The 21,916-nt window shown below is 38.2% G+C and overlaps 1 protein-coding gene across 3 annotated transcripts; it reads right to left on the reverse strand.

Annotated features, from left to right (window-relative positions):
* Positions 1-280: 280 nt before the first annotated feature.
* LOC306855747 (nucleoporin NUP188-like) lies at positions 281-21,835 on the reverse strand. 3 transcript variants are annotated; one of them, XM_079394591.1, is made up of 44 exons: positions 21,753-21,835; positions 21,129-21,183; positions 20,827-20,900; positions 20,217-20,301; positions 19,896-19,976; positions 18,960-19,004; positions 18,782-18,874; positions 18,171-18,290; positions 17,885-18,096; positions 17,683-17,797; positions 16,897-17,097; positions 16,721-16,810; positions 16,537-16,602; positions 16,313-16,432; positions 13,886-14,012; positions 13,603-13,776; positions 12,529-12,655; positions 12,358-12,445; positions 12,201-12,277; positions 11,975-12,089; positions 11,183-11,303; positions 11,018-11,084; positions 10,805-10,930; positions 10,587-10,720; positions 10,328-10,434; positions 8,421-8,627; positions 8,162-8,331; positions 7,597-7,666; positions 7,449-7,516; positions 7,071-7,266; positions 6,914-6,991; positions 6,234-6,319; positions 5,472-5,617; positions 5,214-5,383; positions 4,579-4,779; positions 3,827-3,919; positions 3,338-3,490; positions 2,873-3,010; positions 2,118-2,192; positions 1,829-2,035; positions 1,627-1,758; positions 1,497-1,549; positions 1,282-1,411; positions 281-877 (listed from the first exon to the last, which is right to left on the reverse strand). In XM_079394591.1, exons 1-44 carry the CDS (start codon positions 21,776-21,778, stop codon positions 698-700), a joined length of 5,199 nt encoding a protein of 1,732 aa, XP_079250717.1. In that variant the 5' UTR covers positions 21,779-21,835; the 3' UTR covers positions 281-697. The 3 variants fall into 3 exon arrangements, with proteins under 3 accessions (XP_079250717.1, XP_079250715.1, XP_079250716.1); XM_079394589.1 differs by having other exon boundaries at positions 7,071-7,299; positions 21,753-21,798; XM_079394590.1 differs by having other exon boundaries at positions 7,434-7,516; positions 21,753-21,798.
* Between the last annotated feature and the right edge of the window lie 81 nt (positions 21,836-21,916).

Below are 21,916 nucleotides of genomic sequence, written 5' to 3' on the forward strand. Positions count from 1 at the left end.
ATTTAATATATATCAAAACATTAAAATGTAAAAGTTGTTTGTTAGCTATATAATTACTGCTAATGCATTAAGCACAGAGCCTTAGAATTTATTTTCCAGCACATTTAAAATATAATTTGTGACTAACATTTTTAATCTAGATAGACTTCAAAGATAAACACAAAGTTATGCATTAAAAAATGTTTTCCAGTAATTAATACAAAAATTCCAAATCTTAAAATGTTACAGATATTTCATTATTTTCCAGCACAAGTGTCCATTCAAAAAGTCGGACCGCGTGCAGCTTTACACCCTTTCAGTTTATTATGGTTATAAGTCAAATATATGGCAACTGGGACATAGAAAGGTTTCATACAAAACAGCTATGGCATACAATCCTGACAAACATCTGTAACATGTTTTAATTATATACATGTAACTACAAAAACATTTAAATGTATTTTGACAGTTTTTAATCAGCTGCTTGTAGGACTGTCTGTATTTTTATGAGACAAAAAAAAGGAAACCGCTTTTAAATAGAAAAGGCCCTGTGTGGGGTCCAGGTCCTGTGATGAGCTTTGGCACCAAACGGGCTCACCGAAGTCGAAGCCAGAATCACTGAAACAGATTCATTGTGCTGGAGTTTTTCTTTGACTGCGATTCAGATCTCTGAATCAGCGTTTAATACGGAGCTCTAATCAGAGCGGGATGTGTGCGTCTAGCGCTGGATGTGCCGGACGAAGGCTTGGACCAGCTGGATGAAGGGCTCCTGGCCCTCCGGCGTGGCCTTGGATCCTGGTGTAGGTGGTTTGGTTTGCGGTGAGGGAAGCAGCCCGCTGGCTGGGGAGGAAGGGGAACCACGCCGGAAAAAACGGAATAATGTCGACAACAATGTACTCTGAAAGAAAACATGAAAATATTTGGGTCAATCTCACGCAAATAGGTCAAAAACTGGTTAAGGTCATATTTCACCCCAAAATCAAAAGATATAAAAAGAAAATCTAATTTTGTATATATCAGGGTGGCATTTATTGGCCTACTGCTCATAACCAGAAAAAATAAATAAGAGGGGGGAAAAATACTGTGTCCAGATAGCATAATTATAGTTTTGTGGTAAAATTACTCAAAAAACATGCACTGCAGACAGGATGATTTAGATCTTACAGTAATGAAAATAAGTCGCAAAACTTAAAAAAAAATATGTATACAAGTAAAAAATAGAAACAAATAATTAATTTCATGATTGACAAAGTTGATTTAGTGAAATAATTGAATACATCTTAAGCCCAATTAAGGACTCACCAGCTCTGAGCTGAGCTCCTGTTTGAGTCTCTGTTTGTCTCTGGGCAAAACTGAAGGATCCTTAAGACAACGAACAGCCTGAGAGATCAACACGTAGAAGCAGTTCTCCATCGAGAACATCAGCAAAGACCTGAAACCACAGAGAAAGAGCATGAGACGACATCGAGATCAAACCCACACCGCTCCGTAAACATCACAGGAGCGTTTCTACTCACTTCAGCGCTTGAGTGTCCTCAGAGACCACGAGTGGCTCCTTCCTCTTCTCAATCTACAAACACAACAACACAATCAGCACCGAAACAAACAACATTCATTACACGAGAAGAGCTGATAACGCTGCACTACCTCTCCCAGCATGCCCATCGCCACATTAATGGTGGCCATGAGAGTCCCAAACGACGGAGCCACATCGGAGTCAAAAGCAGGAGTGGTGAAACTCAACACAAACAGCGTCCTGTACTCCGCAAGGTCCATAGACTACACACAGAGAGAGAAACGTGTGATTTAACGCTCCAGCCGTGAATGTTTATATAGTGTGGATGTGTACCTGGTCCAGCAGTATCTGACAGCAGTCCGGTGTGAAGTGCTGTAACGTGGCCAAGGTTTTGCTGAGGATCTTTAACAGACTGCACTGAACCGCCTGCAGCGCTTTAGACTCCGCCTCCTCTCTCTCTCCCTCCACCTGCTCTTTGGAGGCGGGCTGTACGGCACGCTGGGGGTGTGGCCCTGGTGGAGGCCCCTCCCCATTCTTGGCCTGAGCAAACAGACTCGCATAAATCATCAACCACCTACAGCACTGACTAACTAACGATGCGTCAGAGCGTCACGTCTCATACCTGCAGGTAATGATGCAGCATTTTCTTGCTGTGCAGGAGGTATGTACACGTCTGACACAGGTAGCACAGATTTACCTGAAACACACGAACAGCACATTTTTGGCAGCTGAACCCTTTAGACAATCTCAGGGGAGACTTCAAGTAAACATTTTAAGTAGGGTTGTCAGTTCAACATGTTAACTTAATTATTCATCGAATTTAAAATAAAAATCCACATTTGAATGCAAAAACGCTGCATTTGAATTTTAGGTGTGCGTCAGGCTGCCTTATCAGTGGCACACAAGATGCGATGACGATGCAGGTGTCTGCATTTTAATGCTTTTTTTTTTTTTTTTGCCTATCCAGTTGAACCCACTGGATGTGGCGCTGCTCATTCAAAATATTCAAATTCAAAATGCCTTTAATGGACAGGACAGTAGAGAGATGACAGGAAAGCATTAGGGAGAGAGAGGGGAGTGGGATCAGCAAAGGACCTGGATAAACCGTTGTCTCACTCAAATATTGATTTTGGATCATTTGGGAGTATTTTCACAGCCAAATGTAATTTGCGATGAATTAGATTAATTAATCGACACCATGTAATTAATTAGATTCAATATTTTAATCGATTGACAGCCCTAATTTTAAGTCAATATTGAAATGAATTCAATTGTTCATAGTATTTTAACACTACAAGTTACAGTACAAATACTTGTCTTAAATCATTAACTTCTGAAATAATTTTCGAGGAAAGAAGCAGAAGTGCTGGAGTGTACCTGTATGTCTCTGAGCAGCTGCGGCAGGTGGAAGTGCCACTCTTTGCAGAAGTTGGAGAGCTGGAGCAGGAAGCCCACCGTGTGATCGGCCTCATCCAGACACGCCAGAGACTGAACCGTCCTCACCGCGTTCAGACACTACAACACACAACATTCTCAGTGACCAGTCATACACACCAGAACAGAACGCAAAAAAACTGGAACAATGTCAACAACTTACTCTAAGAAAACAAAGAAAATGAGAACGATGGAAGGATATATTTTGAGTGAATGTCAAGAAAACAACAACAACAAATGTAGGTTATATATCACCTCAAAATCAAAAGAATATATATTATACATTTATAATGAAGCCTAATTGTAGGACCTTTATCATTTTTTTTTCCAATGACAATTTCATTATAAGTATAAAGTATTTAAAATATATATATATAAAAATCAACAAACATAGGCATAAAAACACACCTGCAGGATGCGCTCCTGGTGCACGCCAACAAAGTCGAGCGCTTCATTAATGAAGTTGTAACGGAGAATTTTCAGCAGACTTTCCATCAGAGACAGACTCAGTCTGTACACACCGGGCCAGCTGGGGGCGTCCTGAGATTTGCGCACAAACGCCTGACAGAGAGAGAAAGAGATAACAGCTGCGGTCATACGGGGTTGTGGCTAGAAGGGATACAGCTAAAACCGGAAGCTAACAATAAATATAATTTTCTACCTATTAGATTGTTTTATTAATGTCTACAACTACCCCGACCCTAAACCTGCCCCTTACAATAATGCAAAAACAGTAATTGTTGTACAGTGTCACAAAAATGATGCAACATTGCTGTGCGTATGCCCAGTAGACGAATCTGTATACCATCTAGCCTTAACCATCATACAGAGTCTCTGAACCTCCTCGGAAGGGAAAAAAACAAGTCAAATTAAGATGTTGTAGTTGTAAGGCAGTACCTGCGTGGCTCCGTTAGCTGGACCCTCATACACACTGAGCAGAGGAAGACAGATGCTCTGAATCACTCCAGCACCGGCCACTGCTGCTGCCCCCTACAGGAACATCAGTTTGTTCATATATCATAATATTTATTTCATTTTCGAGGCATCACTTGATGTTCTCCAAAGTCCTAGTGTGTGGTACTTGTTCATTTTTAGAGTGAAATACATATTTAATGTTTATGATTTTAACATGTCACCCATATCACAGTCATATCCCTTCAAGTTTCACATACACTTTGCATTAAAATCAGTGGTTCATAACCTTTTCGACTCAATTCATATGGATTAGTTTTGAGAGGCCTTTATGATCTGCTAAGTTTTGGCTACCTGAACTTCTAATGAAGGTACAGAAACCTTCCAGGTTTCATAAAAATATTTTCATTTGTGTTTTAACTAAAGTCTTATAGGTTTAGAAAGACACGAGGAAAAGTAAATGACAATTTCCATTTTTAGGTGAACTAGGCCTTTAAGGATAAGATTTTTTATTTATTTTTTTTTCCTCACAGTTCAGTTACTACTTGAAAATCGAAAAAAAAAAATATATATATAAAATATATACCCATATCCATAGTTTATTAGAGTTCAATATGACTTTTTCATGTCTAGAAATCACACTTTTATAAATTATGCTACCTTACATGTCCAAGATTTCTATATCCTGGTGAATATTGTTGGCTTTTGTTGCTCTTTTGTAAAGCTGCTGCGTGTACCTGCGGTGTTCTTGCGAGTGTGAGCAGCAGATGAAGCGCTGCCTCGGTGAAGTAAAGGTTCTGTTTGGAGCGCAGACTGAGTTCTAGAGCGCTCAGAACCGACGGCAGAACCGGCAGCTTCCTGACCACCTGCAGCCACTGCTCACCATCTTCATCAGCCCGACACAACTCTTTAGAGAGATGAAGAGCTAACACACACACCTGAGACAGAGAGATATATACCGATTATGATCTAAATGGAATAATTTAGTATATACTGCCTATTAAATGTATGTGAATAGCATGCATTATATACTCAAGACTTTAAACAGTAACATGTTATGAAAGCTTGTTTCCACCAAAGAAAAAAAAACCTTCTAAAAATTTAAATTTTTGTTCCTTGCAATTCTAAGATATAAATTCTCAGTTTCTGATCTCAATTCTGATATCTCACAATTTTGAGTTTCTCTCTCACAATTCTGTCTTACCTCCAAATTCTGAGCTTACATAGCCGAATTCTGAGTTTGTATGTCAATAGACAAATGTCAATTCTTGGCTTTTGGGAGTTTAAATTGTTAATATCAGGTCAAGTGCAGTGCATCATGGGATAGCATATATACATTCTGTGTACATTATACATACAAACACACACTCACTGAGTCTTGCTGGTCTTTCTGGATGTGTGGGCTGTCTGTCTCCATGCTGTCCTCCTGAACGTCACCTCTCTGTAAAGTGTGACGTGTGCTGTCAATCAACGCCAAGGCCTCGTCCTGAACCATCTCACACACACACAACAGCAGCTGGGGAAGCTGGGTAATCTCTCCTCCTGAACCAGTAAATGTTAAACAATTGTTAAAACAAAAACAATATGCACACAGTTGGTGGAATGTGTTTCCCCAAACATGCAGACTGACCGTTGAGTCCTTGTATCTGCAGGGCTAAGATGAGAGCTGACAGGAGTTTGGCTTTGGTTCGGTCTGTGAGCTGTTGTTCAGCATGTAGAACGCTTTCCATCATCAGAGACAGGGGCGGCAGCAGAGCTGGAGCGGACACCAACACACTGACACAAACCACATAATATTAGTCAACACGCTCTTTTGAAGAGTTTTAAATATTATATAGACACAACTAACATTCAAAACCCCGTTCCCAGTTCATCATGACGTTTTTGTAGCTTATCTTCAGTAAGCATATTTTTAATGTTTAAAATTATATTGAAAAAAAAACTAAAAATGACAACAAAAACACAACTAAAACTTTAACATTAAAACAAAAAAGGAAAATAGTTATGCGTTTGTGTGTAAAATAGCATGATGCTAAAACCTTTTGTATTTTCCCCTTTTTTTATTTTAGTTAAATTTCATAAATTTTTTGTTTGTCATTTTTATTAGTTACTGTTTTTTATGTCTATGTCAGTAAAGTTCTTAATTTTTATTTCAGTTTTACTTTTAGTTATTTTAGTACATCAAGTTAAACTAAATGAAAATGTTACGTTGCTTTGGAAACTAGCTGTCACAAAATATTTTTTTTAATTTAATATTTAATTTCAGTTAACATTTGTTTTAAGTGATAAAAATGATTTCTTTTTGGTTTCAGTTTTAGTTTACTATAATAACCTTGACTTTTCTATTCATTTGACACGTGAAGCTGAGCCAATCATTTACAAACACACACACCTTTTCCACTGTTTGAGGAGGATGAGGAGCAGCGTGACCATCATGGATCCCAGACGCAGACAGAAAACAGACTGAGACATCAGCAGCTGAGAAAGAGAGAAAAATGGAAATTTAAGCTTTTTGTACCAATGTGTCATAAGTGTGTTTGTAACATAGCAATACAAAACATAAGTCCTATTTTGTTTATGCGGTAAGATCAGGATTTAAGATAACTAATTAATAAAGCGTAATTTAAGAACATTAAAGGCAATATGTAGATATATAGTCATGGGTGCTCATATGTGACCCTGGACCACAAAACCAGTCATAAGTGTCAATTTTCATTGATGTTTGTTATGATAGGACAATTTTTGGCCGAGATACAACTATTTGAAAATCTGGAATCTGAGGGTGCAAAAAAATCTAAATATTGATAAAAATCACCTTTAACCTTGTCCAAATGAAGTCCTTAGCAACGCATATTACTAATTTAAAATTAAGTTTTGATATATTTATGGTAGGAAATTTACAAAATATCTTCATGGAACATGATGTTTACTTAATATCCTAATGATTTTTGGCATAAGAAAAATCTATAATTTTGACCCATACAATGTATTTTTGGCTATTGCTACAAATATACCCCAGTGACTTAAGACTGGTTTTGTGCTCCAGGGTCACATATGTATAAGCTAACTTACCGCTGCTTTGGTCCCTTCCAACACATCCATAAAAAGCTTCTGCCTGACAGTGTCATCCTTCAGATGCATCACCTCAGACTACAAACACACGAGACAGGTTATGATAAACACCAGCAGTATAACCGTGAGATGCGTGAAGTTGAGTGTAGCTGCTCACATGACTGGTGGAGAGTATTAAGAGCGTCCTCCAGGCGGAGATGAGCATCTGAGACTCGGACAGAGAGCGCAGACCCTCCTCTTCACTGTCACATGCCACACACACCAGATCACGCACGTAATCAGACCAGAACTCATAGCGGCGCTTACTGCTGAAACTCTCCAGAGCCGCTTTCAGAGACGGATCCAACACACCACTGAGAGACACAGACAGACAGTCAACTGTGAATCTGTATTGGTGGTTTGCAAATAGAAAACAAAACACTTCTTTTACTAATTATTTTAGAAATTTTGAAGCAGCTGTTAGAGTATAAGCTGTTTTTGAATGGAAAAGCATATCCTGTGAGTATGGCCTCTTACACACTTGTGTAGATCATACCTGACAACATAGTAGATCTCAAGGGCGATTATCTTCATCACAAAGGCACAAGACTCCAGAACACACGGCTACATAAGAAGAAACACAAAGAAACAATCAAACAAGAAATAAAATACTTCGTTATTACTATTTATGCACACTAACACACCTCTGTGAACTCAGATGGGGGAGGTAAGTTTCCAAATAAAGGAGTTGTTAGGTTCTCCCAGAATTTTTCTCTGTAACAATAAAAGATCACATGGTTAGTTTAATGCGTAATTACAACCAACCAAACGATATTGACTAACCTTGACTAACGTAAGTGGACATACATGCTACAGAAGTGTAGAATATGGCCCTTCTCAACAAGGGCATTGAATTCATAAAATTAATAACTTATTATTAATATTTTAAATAAAAATGCTTAAAAACTAAACTAAAATTATAAAAATAAAAAGACAAATTACATTATATTTCTATTTCCCCCAATTTAATAAAAAAAAAAAAAAGTTTTTGAAACTATTACAAAATTAACACTGGCTGGTTAATTTAATATATTAATATTAGCTTCTTTATAAAAATGTTTGAAAACAGCAGCTTCATCATAACTATGACAGAATTACTGGAAATTGCCTATATCAGGAAGCCTCTGAATACTGCTTTGGACAACAGGAACCGTTGAGCAAAAAAGCTTGAGAAGCACTGCCCAACTGCGTCATGTGTGAGAGACTCACTTGGTCCTGAGCACCGAGAGCGCGCTGTCCCGTCTGTCCTGCCAAAGCGCGTGGAGGAAGGCCAGTGCCGCCCTGTGCAGGAGTGGAGGACACCAGTACTTCCCCTGCTGCTTAGAGTCCAACAACTCCAACACCACTGACAAACAGCTCCACTCTCCCAGAGAAAACTCCTACACACAGAGAGAGACAAACCAGACAATCACACACTGCTCTGAATCATTCACCATTGCAAACTATGAGCATTTCCGTGACCTCTGACCTTTGCCCCGTCACTGTCGTCTTTGGTCTCCAGGTTGAGGAAGAGCTCAATGAGTCCAGGTTGAGTTTCCACAGCCACGGTGAGGAACTCCAGTATGGTGACTTTAATACGCATGTCTTCAGTTCTGCTCTGTAGTCGCGTCAGAAACGCATCTCTGATCGCAGCGGCATCAGCGCCCAGACAAGCGTACACAGACATAGGAGCCACCTGAACATAGCACACACAATACACATTTCTTATATCATGGTGGGACTTCTACTGTTATTAAATTAAAATAACTACAACATAATTACCATAAAAATTGAATGACTATAAGTAGGGATGTTCATTTCAACCGTTTAACCGATCGATAAGAATTCTGTTAAATGGTTAAACGGTTTAAAGTCACTTATTTTTCAGTAATTTATCAAAATATTTTTAAAGGTTTGCTGCATGGTTAAAATAAGATACGCGTATAAAAAAAAAAATAATAAAAAAAACTTTTTTAGAGAGAGAGAGAGAGAGAGAAACATAAGTCGCCTATAAGTCACATTTTATTATTTCATTCAGAAATAGGCCGAGGTGAATTACAAACATTATAATAAATAGCTAGGCTATTTTAATTCCCTTCACTCCACAACAAATCCTTTCAATTAACAGTAGGCTATTTAGAAAAGTACAAGAATTAAAAATGTAAGAAGCTATAGCTATATAAACGACAAACCAAAAATTAATTTAGGCTAAAAACGAAACAAACCAATGTTGGGTCTCTCGTTTGACACAAAATCAAATGTTTCTGTATTCACTATGTATTTGAATGCCAAAATAGCCTATTATTTACCTTTTATGTAGGCCTACTTCCCTCGCGGTCCAATAAACACGTATAACAATGTTTTGCATAACTTCACGGCGGTACGGTGATAACGCTTAAAAGCACAGTTTACTACATATTTAAACTGAGCAGTGTGGTTTTTTTCCATATGTTTGACTGATTGTTTTTTATAATGATAATAAACAGGCTGCATTGTCAAGGTAGAATGCTTACAGGGGACCTATTATGCAAAAAAAAAATCTCTTTTATAAGGTGTTTGAACACAGTTGTATGGCCGCAGTGTGTGAAAACATCCAGAAAACATCCTATAATGGTAAAAATCCACCCACTCATTTATGATCTAAAAAAAAAATCATAGTCTCTCAGAACAAGCAGTTTCAGATTCTCCCTCTGTTTACGTCACCAAGGGGAAAAAGTCCCACCCATTTGTGACGCTGCCCTATAAGCATAGACACAGCCCTGAATGAGAAGCTGTGGTCCGCCTCTGCCATTACTGATTACTTGCTGTAGCTGCTGGTGATATACAATGTCAGTGCCAAAGAGGCATTTCAAGTGTTGTGTTTTGGGATGCACTAACGAACATAGGAGTCTCCATAGACTTCCTCCATCTAAGCCGCTGAGGACACTATGGTTAAGTTTCATTGTCTAAGGACATGTCCTGGAAAAAATCGGTAAAGTCCCCAATACGCGTAGGGATCAATACCAACGCTTCGTGCGTGAACGTCAGCTCCAGACAAAGTAAGTATACGTTTGTTTTCAAAATCAGAGCGTTTTGGCTCACACCCTAAAAGTGGCAAATTTAACAAGCTATAAAAAATTATCTGTTGGGTATTTTGAATTAAAACTTCACATACACAGAGGATATCAGAGACTTATTTTACATCTTGTAAAAAGGAGCATAATAGGTCCCCTTTAACTGTGTGCGCGCATGTGGCGCTGGAGCAATCACTTGATTTTTTTTCAGTCTTAGTTAACAATAACAACACTCACTCAAACCCCAAAGTTCAGGCATTTTACATGTGAAATTAAATTATTTAGTCCCTTTATGAAGCTGTTTTCCCATATGAAGACCACAACAACATGTCAAGAGCATTACCGTGGCGAGTCTCTTCAGCAGCTGTATAGCAAGTCGAGGCAGCGCTGGGTCGTGCTTGTGGTAAATATACTTCGCCAGCACAGCGATCAGGTTGTTGCCATGACCACCTGCAAAAAAAAAAACAAAAAAAAAACATGATCACTAGATGTCAGGAACAGACAAATCTATGGGAAAGGTTAAGTGTTTATTAAGGTAAGCAATCCCTGACAGAACAGTCTAATATTTCACATATACCATGCGCTGAAGTGTGTGTACTAACCGTGCTGTGTCAGCGCTTGCTCCAGAGGTGAGGCCGTATCAGACTGCGGTTTGAGTCGGATCACATTGTTGGTGACCGAGAACGCCAACTTCACAGTCTGGATCAGAACCTGACCAGGTCCCTCAGACCCACCACTGCAGACAGACACACAAACTCAAACCCACTGACTCATGTAAAGAGGATGAGACTGAATCCATATTAAAAGCTCAATCGCGTACCTGCTGGGCTGTGCTGCGAGCACCATGTTGATAGTGTCCACTCCCACACCCATGATGTTGACCACTGCCTGTCCTGCCTCTGTGTTGGCCAGACTGTAGATACACAACGACTGCAGACTTGGGGCGCTGCAGAGGTCACACATCAAGAATGTGAGAACCAAATGTAGACCACATGAAATAAATGAAAATGAAATATCATCTGCATCCTCTTACCTGCCCTCTGACTCCCCCTCCTGACTCAGATTTAGAATAGCATGAACCAGCTCTAGAATCAAACAACCTGACAGAGAACAGTGAGTAGAGAGAGTGTTAAGCAAATACCAGTAAATTTAAGAGAAACTGAGAATTTCAGACAATAATGTTGTGTGAGTCGCTCACCGATCCTCTCTCGCACTCCATAGGTGTTGTAGCGCCATTTATGATATGTGGGCAGCATTTCTTTCAGAACCAGCAGCACACATGGGATGAGTCCTCTGCTCTGAGTACTGCCCAACTGACCCTGCAAACATACATTAAAATTACTTAATTTAATTGAAATAAAAAAAAAAAACACTCCAGGTTTGTTGTACTTATTTGTAGGGCTGTAAAAGTTGGCCAAAAATGTTGTGATATTATTATATTATTACTAAATGAGATCAACCAAAAACATTACAGTTGTAACTTTCTGTTATACAATACAAAATACAGAAAAAAAAAAAATGTATTGATATAATAAATGTATATATTACATTAAATATTACTATTAGTTTTTCTATTGTATATTTAAATTATTTATGTAATGATGTATTATTAAATAATTATTATTATTACTATTTAGAGTACAAATTAAATTAAATGAATTACAATGTTAATATTTATGGCTGTCAATTCATTTTCAAACATTAAACTGAGACACTAAAACATAAAAATGAGACACTGAAAACTGCGGACCATGAGCTGCTCGTGTGTAAAACAGTGCCACGCTTCACTCTGAAACATGCAGTCATATATTTATTTAATTGCAGCCTTTGCAAGCAGTTTGATAATCATGCAAGCAACATCATGAATTTGGTTTCATTTCAATTGATCATGCAGCCTTACAATGTAGTCTGTGTAATGTAGTGATACGTGGTTAGCTAAAAACTTGGTCATTTTGACATAATTGGTCATAACGGGTGGTAAACGGATTACCTTGACGAGTGTGGTCACTAGTCTTAAAAAGGCAATGGTCACACTGTACTCTCCTCTGGGCTGTTCGATCAATACCAGCAGGTTGCCATAGTTACCTGCCTTCATGCCCTCTGCACTGAAACACACACCCCAAACATGTCATTCTTCAGGTTTCTCTGACGTCAACAGATGAATATGCTGCCGTTCTAGTTCACTAGTTTTGCATGTGTGTGTGTGTGTGTATCACCTGATGGTCTGTGCCATGCTAGTCAGAGGGGTGGAGGCAAACGGAAGGAAGCCGGTGTGATGCAGACTGGACCAAACCTGTATCAGGAGGAAAAGGCTGCTTAGTCCTAGACCATCACATCATATAACCCTGACTTAATATAACTGTGAACATTTACCTTCCCAGGCTGCCGAGCAGCCAGAGCGATAAGGCAGTTGACGCAGGAAGTGATCACATCTACCGGAGGGTTAATAACGGAGGTCAACCTATAACACGAATCACACACCGTCAGTTTCATTGATAATGCATTGTTCACTGTTTGGTCTGCATGTTTACATGTGCACTTCACCTCTGTAGCAGCATGTAGATCCGTGATGTGAGCGGCAGCAGACAGTCAGACACCGTCCAATCTGTGCTGATGATCTTATGAACCAGATCCAAGATGGGCTTCACTCGCTCACAGTGTGCCAACACATCTATTCGCACGAGACAGATGTCAATAGCAGGTATAAAGGCAGCAACATTTTAACAAAATGTAAACATCTTTAAATACATTGGGCTCTATGATTTACACTATGTATCCAGTCATAAAAATTTACAGTACATGTAATGGAAAATTCTGGATAAATACAAAGTAGGACTGTACACTTAATCAAATCTTGATATGGACTATTGACAATAAACCTCTGTTGTGTAGCACTTGTTTGCTAAACAAATAAAATCAATTGTTAAATTTTCATTTGATTACATTTTAAAAGATGAATTAAATTGTTAATGTTTTATATTATTAAATCAAATGTCCAGAAAAATTAAAACAGACATAGAATTTCTGAAAAAAATAAAAAAAATTCTTAAGGCCCCATTATTGTATTAATTTTATTAATTAAAATGTTAATTAAATTATTAAAATGTTGAAGTTTCATTAATTAAATTAACATTCTTTCTGATTAATTTAACTATTTAATTGAATAATTAAAAAAGAATACATACATTTTTTTAAAGGAAAACAGAATTTGAGAAAAATAAATCTTAAATTAAAATTCAAACCTAAAAATGTAATTATAAATAAACTTGTTAAATTTGTACAAGTTTCATTATTTTAAATAATTAGACATGCTTTTTGATTACTAACATTTCATTTTATCATTAAATTGGAATCCAGAGACATTACCCAAAAAATAAAAATAAAATAAAAAACTTTTCATTAGGCCATAAAAATTTCATTATAAATAAATTGTTAAATTTGTATAAATTTAATGATTTCAATTAATTAGACATACTTTTTTATTACTAAAATTAAATTTAATCATTAAGACAGAATTCAGAAAAATTCAAATGCAAAAATATTTTTTTTAAACAGGACAAATGGAATGTTTTTTTTTTAATAGGGCCCTTAATATATGTAAATTTTGAGTGTTCGTACCTGCAGTAGAAACGACGTGCAGCAGCATCTCAATCTCACAGGTAAAGAGAGTCCATGAGCTATAGCTATAGTCCCAGCGCACCAGGAAACCCTGTTCACCCACAGTCAACTGCTTTCCTTCACACACCTGTCCAAAACATCCCTGAGGCATCCGCAGGTTGGTCTGACCCACCCCTGAACATACAAATAACACGAGAAAAAATGTCACAAAGACGTTTTCATACACAGATGCAATCAGGCAAAGAGACGTCAAGACACAGGAACATATGTTTTTAGCACTGACCCAGAGGGTAGAGGAGTTTAGGAGTCTGTCTCCTCCACAGAGTGCCGTCCTCTCTGGAGATCACATCGTTGGGTTTGTGCTTATAGGCCTCAGTGTAGAACGACATCTTATCTAAAAAGGTGTACACCTGAGAGACAGACCATGAAATGTCCACCAGATCTAAAATAGCGTGTAAGTGTGCATGTACATCAGGGGTAGACAATAAGGGAAATTTGCCACTGGCCCTCCGGGCCAGTGTCTTTTGAAGTTCACTGGCCCAGGTCAACGCGTCGGGTATTGATCCCAATAATCACGAAAAAGAACAGTTTGCTTGAACAACATGAATAACATTAATTTTTTTTAAGGTAGGTTTAGTGCAAAGTGCAGCAAAACTGTGCAAAAACATGAAACAAGTGCAAATAAACCTATTGCATAGGATTCATTCTCTGTAGTCACACAGCAATTCATTATATTATGTTCATACCATAGGTTTCATACACGTTAACTTTTCTCTAACTTACTTGTCTGCATATGTGGGCATTGATCTGCAGAGCTCACAGTAAACCTCTTTTTTTCTTGATCGTAGCCCAGCTAGGGGTGGGCGATATGGGAAAAATATCATATCACGATTTTTTTTTAGAAATATCACGATTCACGATTTGATCACGATTCTTTGTCATGTTGGTTTTACAAGCTGTCTGAGCATTACAGCCAAACTAGAAAGACAAAGCCTTTCAAGGTAACAAAAAACAAAAAAAAAAGACATGGCAGATATTTAGGTCAAAGTGGGCGAAGATAAAAATCTTTGTCATCATTTTATCTTTCTTATTAAAAAATAAGAACAAAGATACACATTACAAATACACATAATATACAAATAAAACAAACTTCTTCATTTTCAGGTACAATAGGTGTATTTAGCAGAGCATTCAATGAAATTGAATGAACAAATATAAAAATAAAACTCTACATAGACTGATTCCTAAAGCAACTGTATTAAAGTTTTTCAGTCAAGAATAGAGTGATTTTTCTCTTTGCGTTTTGTTGTTTTGTTAACGTTAAATGAATAGTTCCCCCACAAATTAATATTCTGTCATCTGTCTGTCAATTCTGTCATAATGTTTTATTTTTATACCATCATTTACTCAAAAGTTGTTTTAAACCTGAATGAGTTTCTTTCTTCTGCTGAACATAAATGCTATTTTGAAGAAGGTGGAAAACCAATCAGTTGCTGGTCCTCAGTGACTTCCATAGGATTGTTCTTTCATATCAAAGTCAATGTGGACCAGCAACTGTTTGGTTACCCTCATTCTTCAAAATATCTTCTTTTGGGTTCAGCACAAGAAATTAATAGAGGTTTGGGACAACATGTGAGTGAGTAAATGATGACAGAAATTAAATTTTAGGGTGAACTATCCCTTTAATGACAAGCGGCAGCATGTTTAGTGTCCTGTCCCTTTAAGAGCTGCACGCATCTAATATACAGGCACGCATCCATTTCTCTCTTAACTATTCACTTTCATTTTAGAGATAACCAACTGAGTCTGTATGTAAACCTTGTGTGTTTTGACAGTATTAGCGCAGAAGATAAGTTAGTTGAGTAATCAGGCGCTGTTAGACAGGCTTTTTAGCGCACGTGCTTCAGGTGTATGAGCGCACGTCAGACCAGCGCGTGAATTAAACATTTAACCAGCAAGGCTTGTGTGCAAATAATGTACTTTTGCGATCGCGAATAAGTGCAGTGTCCTGTCAGAGTAACTCTACTGCTGTATGTCGTGTTGTACAGTATATAGAGACCGCGGCGCCAGAACTGTATTTGACATAATGTGTGCTGTAGCACGATACTACCATATTTCTTCAAAAGCAGATCGTGGAGACATTTTTATCGTCCACCCCTAAGCCCAGCCAATTCCAGCGGTCTCGCCACTGGGGCTGAAACTTTCTCTGCCTTTTCTTTTCGTATTCCCTTTCGCTTTCCCTCAATTCCTCTGGTGATTTTCTCTTCCTTGCCTTCTCTTTTTTACCCGGCGTTTGGCCGGGTGATGGGGGTTTCAGAAACATGTAGCCTAGCTTAATAGTAGCTATAGGTAGGTGCTGAGCAGCAGTGTGCAGTTTGCGCGCGTAACCGCGGGAGCGAGCATAAACCCGCTGCATCTGTAAGGCTGTCGGGATCACGTAACCTGCTAGCGGTGGTTACCGAGACGATTTAACAGAAATCAAAACACAGAACCACAGGTAATTAATGTGAAATTAGACTTTTTTTTTAATCGAGGCATTATTTTTACTGGCCCCACCGGGCTAGTGGTTGGAGCGATCTGGTGGCCCTGACGGTTTTAAAAGGTTTTAAAAGTACGTCCGGGCCACCGGGCCAATTATATTGTCGACCCCAGCACATATATATGATGTTAAAAAATGTTAAGAGGGCATTTTTAAACCCTTCAGTTTTACCTTCTTAGCTGTAGATTTGTCAGACAGCAGTGCAGTGAGCAGCTGTAGTAAAGGTCCAGTCTTATGTGGAAACACACCCACTGCACTGTCCAGAATCACACCGAGACCCATGTTTGGCTTCTGTAGGACACAACCAGAGGTCAAAGGTCAAATAACAAACATTTTAGAGAAAACACAGAATCTACAAATGGTTTCATTTAATGTGCATCAATTGTTTTGCTCACCGACTCCCAGAAAAGCTCAGCCAGACTCGGAGCAGCAAGAACTTCACATGCTGCATTGATCAGATGCTACAGACAGAATAATTAACAGACTTATCCAAGATGAATGCATAATTTATTATTAATGAATACCAGTAACACGATATGACGTTTTGATCTCTGTCTGTTGGTTTGTGTATTTTTGTACCTGTTGGCTGCCGAGTGTGTCTTCTTCAAAAGAGGTGATGACAAAAGACAGGAGACCATATATACACATCCGCGCAGTGCTTGCTGTACACTAAAATGAGACAGAGACATGTGACAGTATGCGTAAAGATCCACGTCACCATTGGAGAAAGTTTCTTTTTAATCTAAGCAATTTACGTTATTTCCAGTGCTGCCGAGTGCCTGCAGCATGTTGGTGAGGTACTGAAAGACTTCGAGCTGCAGCGTCGTGTGTCCAAGACGTCTGACGACAGAGCTCACTTCCTCTGGACGCAGTGTGTGTCGCAGCAGAACCCAGGCCAATAGAACCGGCCCGTGGTGAGAGATGTCACCAAATGTCAACAGCATCTGATCCACTTCCTGCACACACACACACAACAGTTGACAAACAAAAAAAGCAAATCCTCTACATTTTAAGTAAAACAAAATTGCTCATCCATTCAGATTTTAGGGCCAGAATTATCCATTAAAAAAAAAAGTTAATTTCTAAATATGCAATTTCATTCTAAAGCTTGGGGTCAGCAGGATATTTAGAAAAATTTTATTCAGGAAGGATGCATTAAGATGGATCAAAAGTGACTGTAAAGGCATTTGTAATATCACAAAAGATTTATTTCAAATAAAAGCTGTTCTTTTGAACTTTCTATTCATCAAAGAATCCTAAAAAAAAAAGTATCACAGTTTCCCCAAAAATATGAAGCACCACAATTGTTCTCAACACTGATGAGAAAAAATATTTCTGGTGCAGCAAATCAGCATATTTGAATGATTTCTGAAGGATCATGTGACACTGAAGATGATGCTGAAAATTTTGCTTTGATCACAGAAATAAATTAAATGTTAAATTATATTCAAATAGAAAACAAAATTTCTGATCAAAAGAATGCTGCCTTGGTGAATATAAGAGAGTTCTTCAACATCTGTATGGTAGCGTATGTTCAATACCTTGCAAATATCCTGTTGGTCATAAAACTGATGCTGTTCTGTTCTGTCTTCTAGAGCACATTTATGCAGGAATTCGACATCCATTCCCTCCACAAGAATCAAAGAACTGAAATAGCTGTTGAGAGGATGACAATTTAGATATTTTAAAACATTGTTTGTGGTTGTATGAGAAGAAAAGGATCAGGTGACAGCATGTTCTGACCCAATGCGTTCAACCAGCACGTCCATGCTCTTTTCTACGAGGTGTCGATTGGTCTGCCGCTGTCCAAAGCCCTGCTCCTTAAACAGTCGTGTGAAGGTGGAAAGGTCATTGGGCGGCATCTCGAAGTACGCATAATACAGGAACAAAATCTCCAGCAGCAGGGCCTGTTCCTTCAGACACTGCACAAACCAGTGGGACACCTGCCTCTCCGTCTATACAGAGTTGAACAGATCCTGAGTCAAATTCTACAGGTGATGCTGCTTTAAACACAATCATATCTTCTCACCATCAGGTTCCCATGCGTCTCCCATGTTGGAGCTTCTGATTTGGACAGCAACTCAAACTGCTGTCTGTAGTTGGACACCAGATCTTTCTCCAGTTTACTAACACAGTTGGAGTACTCTGCCTAAAAAGAAAAAGGATGTATTAAATTCTAGGGATGCACAGAAACGAAAATTCTTGGCTGAAGCCGATACAAGCAATTTATATGTGTTTTAGAAAACATAACATTCTGCAGTTTATTTACTAGTCGTTTAAGGCCATTTCGCGATTTCAATCATCACAGTAACCAGCAACAACCACCCCGTCCTCTTCTCATCGGAGACATGAGATGCAGTGCTAAGCAGTCTCTCGCTGTCGGTGCTTCTTGCTTGTAATGATTTTTGCATCTTTCTCAGACAGTTTTAAATACTTTCACACTGCAGACGTGTTCGCTGCATTAGTGCGCGTGTCTATTTGATCGTGTCACGTCATTGTTCGGTAGTTTATTCTGTCTTTTCGCTCGAGTTTTTGTTGCTCTTTTCGGCTGAGCAATTTCGGTTGCCGAACATTTGGTGAGTCCCTATAAAATTCATTTGGTTTCTGACTGTCAAATAGAATAGCTGATCTCTTATTTACCGTGTATGGATGTCTCTCATCCTGGAAGTACGTGAGGAGGTGGAGAACGCAGCGCAGAACGCACAGTCTCTCTTCATAGTAGTAATCTGCTATCTGTACAACACAATTTCAACATGGGTCACATTTCAGTATATTTTAGAGTCATTTTTTAGTGTTGAAGCAATATTTATTTTCAAACCTTCAGCAGCAGAGCTTGACTCTGTCTCTCATCCTGCAGCACAGCCTGATGGGAACAAAAGGAGGATTATTTATTTATTCACACAACCTGGGGCCAGTTGCGTAAACTTAACTTCTATGTTAAAGGAACACTCCACTTTTTTTGGAAATAGGCTCACTTTGCAACTCCCCTAAAGTTAAACAGTTGAGTTCTACCGTTTTCGAATCAATTCAGCCGATCTCCGGGTCTGGCAGGCGCAGTGATATTACGCAGTCCCCAGCTAGGTAACTAGTTATGATATAGCTGGGGACTACTTTCAAGCGCTGCGTAATATCACTGCGCCTGCTGCACCCATTGTACGGCAGCAAAGTTCCTTGATTATTACGGCGGAATGAGAGTATAGTTCCAAGCAATATCGGTCTAGAAAATCGCAACTTTTCATTGTCCGTTAGTCTTAGTACACGATGCAACTACAGAAGAGTTTTTAATAGGAAAAACATTGAAACTCTTTGGTAATTTTTGAGCGAGATGCTAATGGTCTAATCCGATTCAATGATCTATGCTAAGCTACGCTAAAAGTGCTACCGCCAGACCCGGAGATCGGCTGAATGGCTTCGAAAATGGTAAAACTCAACTGTTTAACCCTAGGGGAGTTGTAAAATGAGCTTATTTCCAAAAAAAGTGAAGTGTTCCTTTAAGATTGTGTCTTAAATACAAGTTTGACAAACTAGCAGTTAGCAAAGGGATAATCAGTCTTATTTTTGCATTTCACTTTTGTAGACTAATCTACAATTTAATGCAACTCAATTAAAAATATTATGGCCAGTCTCAAATTAAAAAATTATATGACTAACTTTTAAGACTAGTTTTAACCTTTTATGCAACCGGCCCCTGGCTCTCGACATGATCGTGCATGCTTCAGCTGTACATGGGTGTACCACATGATGCCGAGCTCACCTTGAGTGTGTTTCGTGTGCCCCTGTAGTCCTCCTGAAGGTAACACTGAAGAATCTGCACGCTTTGCCGTTCATCCAAACCCTGACATGAAACACACACACAAATATGTGTCCACTCCTGATGACGTAATCCAGTTACTCTTACTTAATCAAATAAGAGAGAGTGCAATGTTTTCAAAAACCAAGAGACATATCATCCTAGAAAGCATTTTGGGTAAAAACATGCATTTGATAAACAAAATCAATTGCTGCACTTTAAGTTGTGGTCAAAGTAGGCAGCTCACTATGTTTTAAAATACATCAAACATGCCCAGACTCTCACCAGAAGTTTGCTGATCCTGAGTCCGAAGTCTTTGAGAGCTTGTGGTGTGTCTTTATCTGCTTTCAGCTTGTCTGCAGCCAATGTGCTGCACATAACATTTCATCATTTACAACATATTCAACAACAGCAAAAAGATACATTTCATGAGGTATGTTTACATATACTAATTTTAGTGTTATTTTACAATCACATATACTATTATAGTTTTTGTTCATTTTGAATTAATCATTTTAATTGTAGTTTAATTTAGTACTTCGTTTTAAACTAAATGAGAACTGCTGCCTTGGCAAGTAGCCAAAATATTTATATGAAAATGTGTTTATGGTTTTAGTTAAAGGGGAAAGGGAAGTGGTGTGTGTGTGTGTGTTGTTAACCTAGTTGTCATCAATTAGAAAGAAATGAATCAGATTCAATGTTCTGAAAAGTCTGTTTTATGTAAACCTAAAATTTGCATATTTGTTTTCATGCACATTATATGTATTCTAAACAAAACTGTATGTGCTCAAAAGGTATACCACGGAGCATGTATATCATTAAATAATATCTCCCTAGCTTGATAAAGCCAAACTCTTCTTTGTGTGGAGGTTATTTATTTTTAATGTTGTGTTACCTGGGTGGTTTGTAGAAGGACAGACCCTGCAGCAGTCTCTCACAGTCCCGATCCAATTCAGCCTCGATTTGGGCCTGCAGGATGACAAGAGAAAATCACAGGTCACAAATGATGGAGACAGGAACATCATTGTAAAATGATACCTCATCAGCACAGTTTAATTATAAAACAGCTTTATTTATAGTGTTTCTTCACAGAACTCTCTCAAATGAACCATTTTTGTATATACACAGCTGTCCAGTTAAATCTGTGTACTCATGTTGTTATTAAATACATCAGAAATTATTGGTCTGAGTACTAACCGGTTCTCGAAGTGCAGATCTGCCCAGCAAGATAGTCCATAACTCTCGGCTGCTCCTAAATAAAAGTATTTAAATGTGCCATTATTATGCGTCCAGAACTGATATAAAGCCAGTGATATTTATTTGACATCAAATCGTGTTCATGAAATAAGCCATTCATTTTCAACTTTATAAAAAAAACGTTTTAGAACAATTATTAGCTCAATTACTTATTTTATAAACTGTGTGTATATATATATCCTTTATTAATAAGTACCCTGTAATAAGATACATAAACAAACAATGAAACTCATTCATCAATTCAAACTCCTATAATTCGTTCTAACCAAGAGGAACATTTGCACAATTAATCAGGGTTAATATATTTATTTCGTAAAATGTTTAAGAAGTTGACGGTTGTTTAAAAACGATTATAAACTGAGCAGATTATCATTTGAATTGAAGTCGCGCGGGTCTGTCAGCCAGCGACCGTTACATGCCGAGTAAACAGCACGATTAAGACATATCACCCACACATATTACGGCTAAACAGCAGGTATAAAATAACTACACATTATCCAATTACTAATTTCGTTGTAGCTCTTTATAAACAACCTTTGCAAGTTTCGCTTTCTTCCATTTTACCTGACACACATGTCCGAGTCCGCCATCTTCACCCGGATCACGTGACTAACACAAACGAGCGCTCTCCTGTCACGTGACTTGATGAAATCCTATAATACATATACATTAATAAAATACTTATTTTAATACATTTCTACATGTAAATTCGCAATGTTAAAATGTTA

Source organism: Barbus barbus (assembly GCF_936440315.1).
Source record: "Barbus barbus genome assembly, chromosome: 36".
NCBI classification, from domain to species: Eukaryota; Metazoa; Chordata; class Actinopteri; order Cypriniformes; family Cyprinidae; genus Barbus; species Barbus barbus.

Bases quoted from the DNA above. Each gene is read 5' to 3' on its own strand.
- LOC306855747 (XM_079394589.1), bottom strand. From the start codon at position 21,778: ATGGCGGACTCGGACATGTGTGTCAG. The intron at 18,097-18,170 runs GTGAGAAGATAT...AACTCTGTATAG, and splicing joins AGACGCATGGGAACCTGATG to ACGGAGAGGCAGGTGTCCCA. The intron at 5,384-5,471 runs GTCAGTCTGCAT...TTACTGGTTCAG, and splicing joins GCAGATACAAGGACTCAACG to GAGGAGAGATTACCCAGCTT.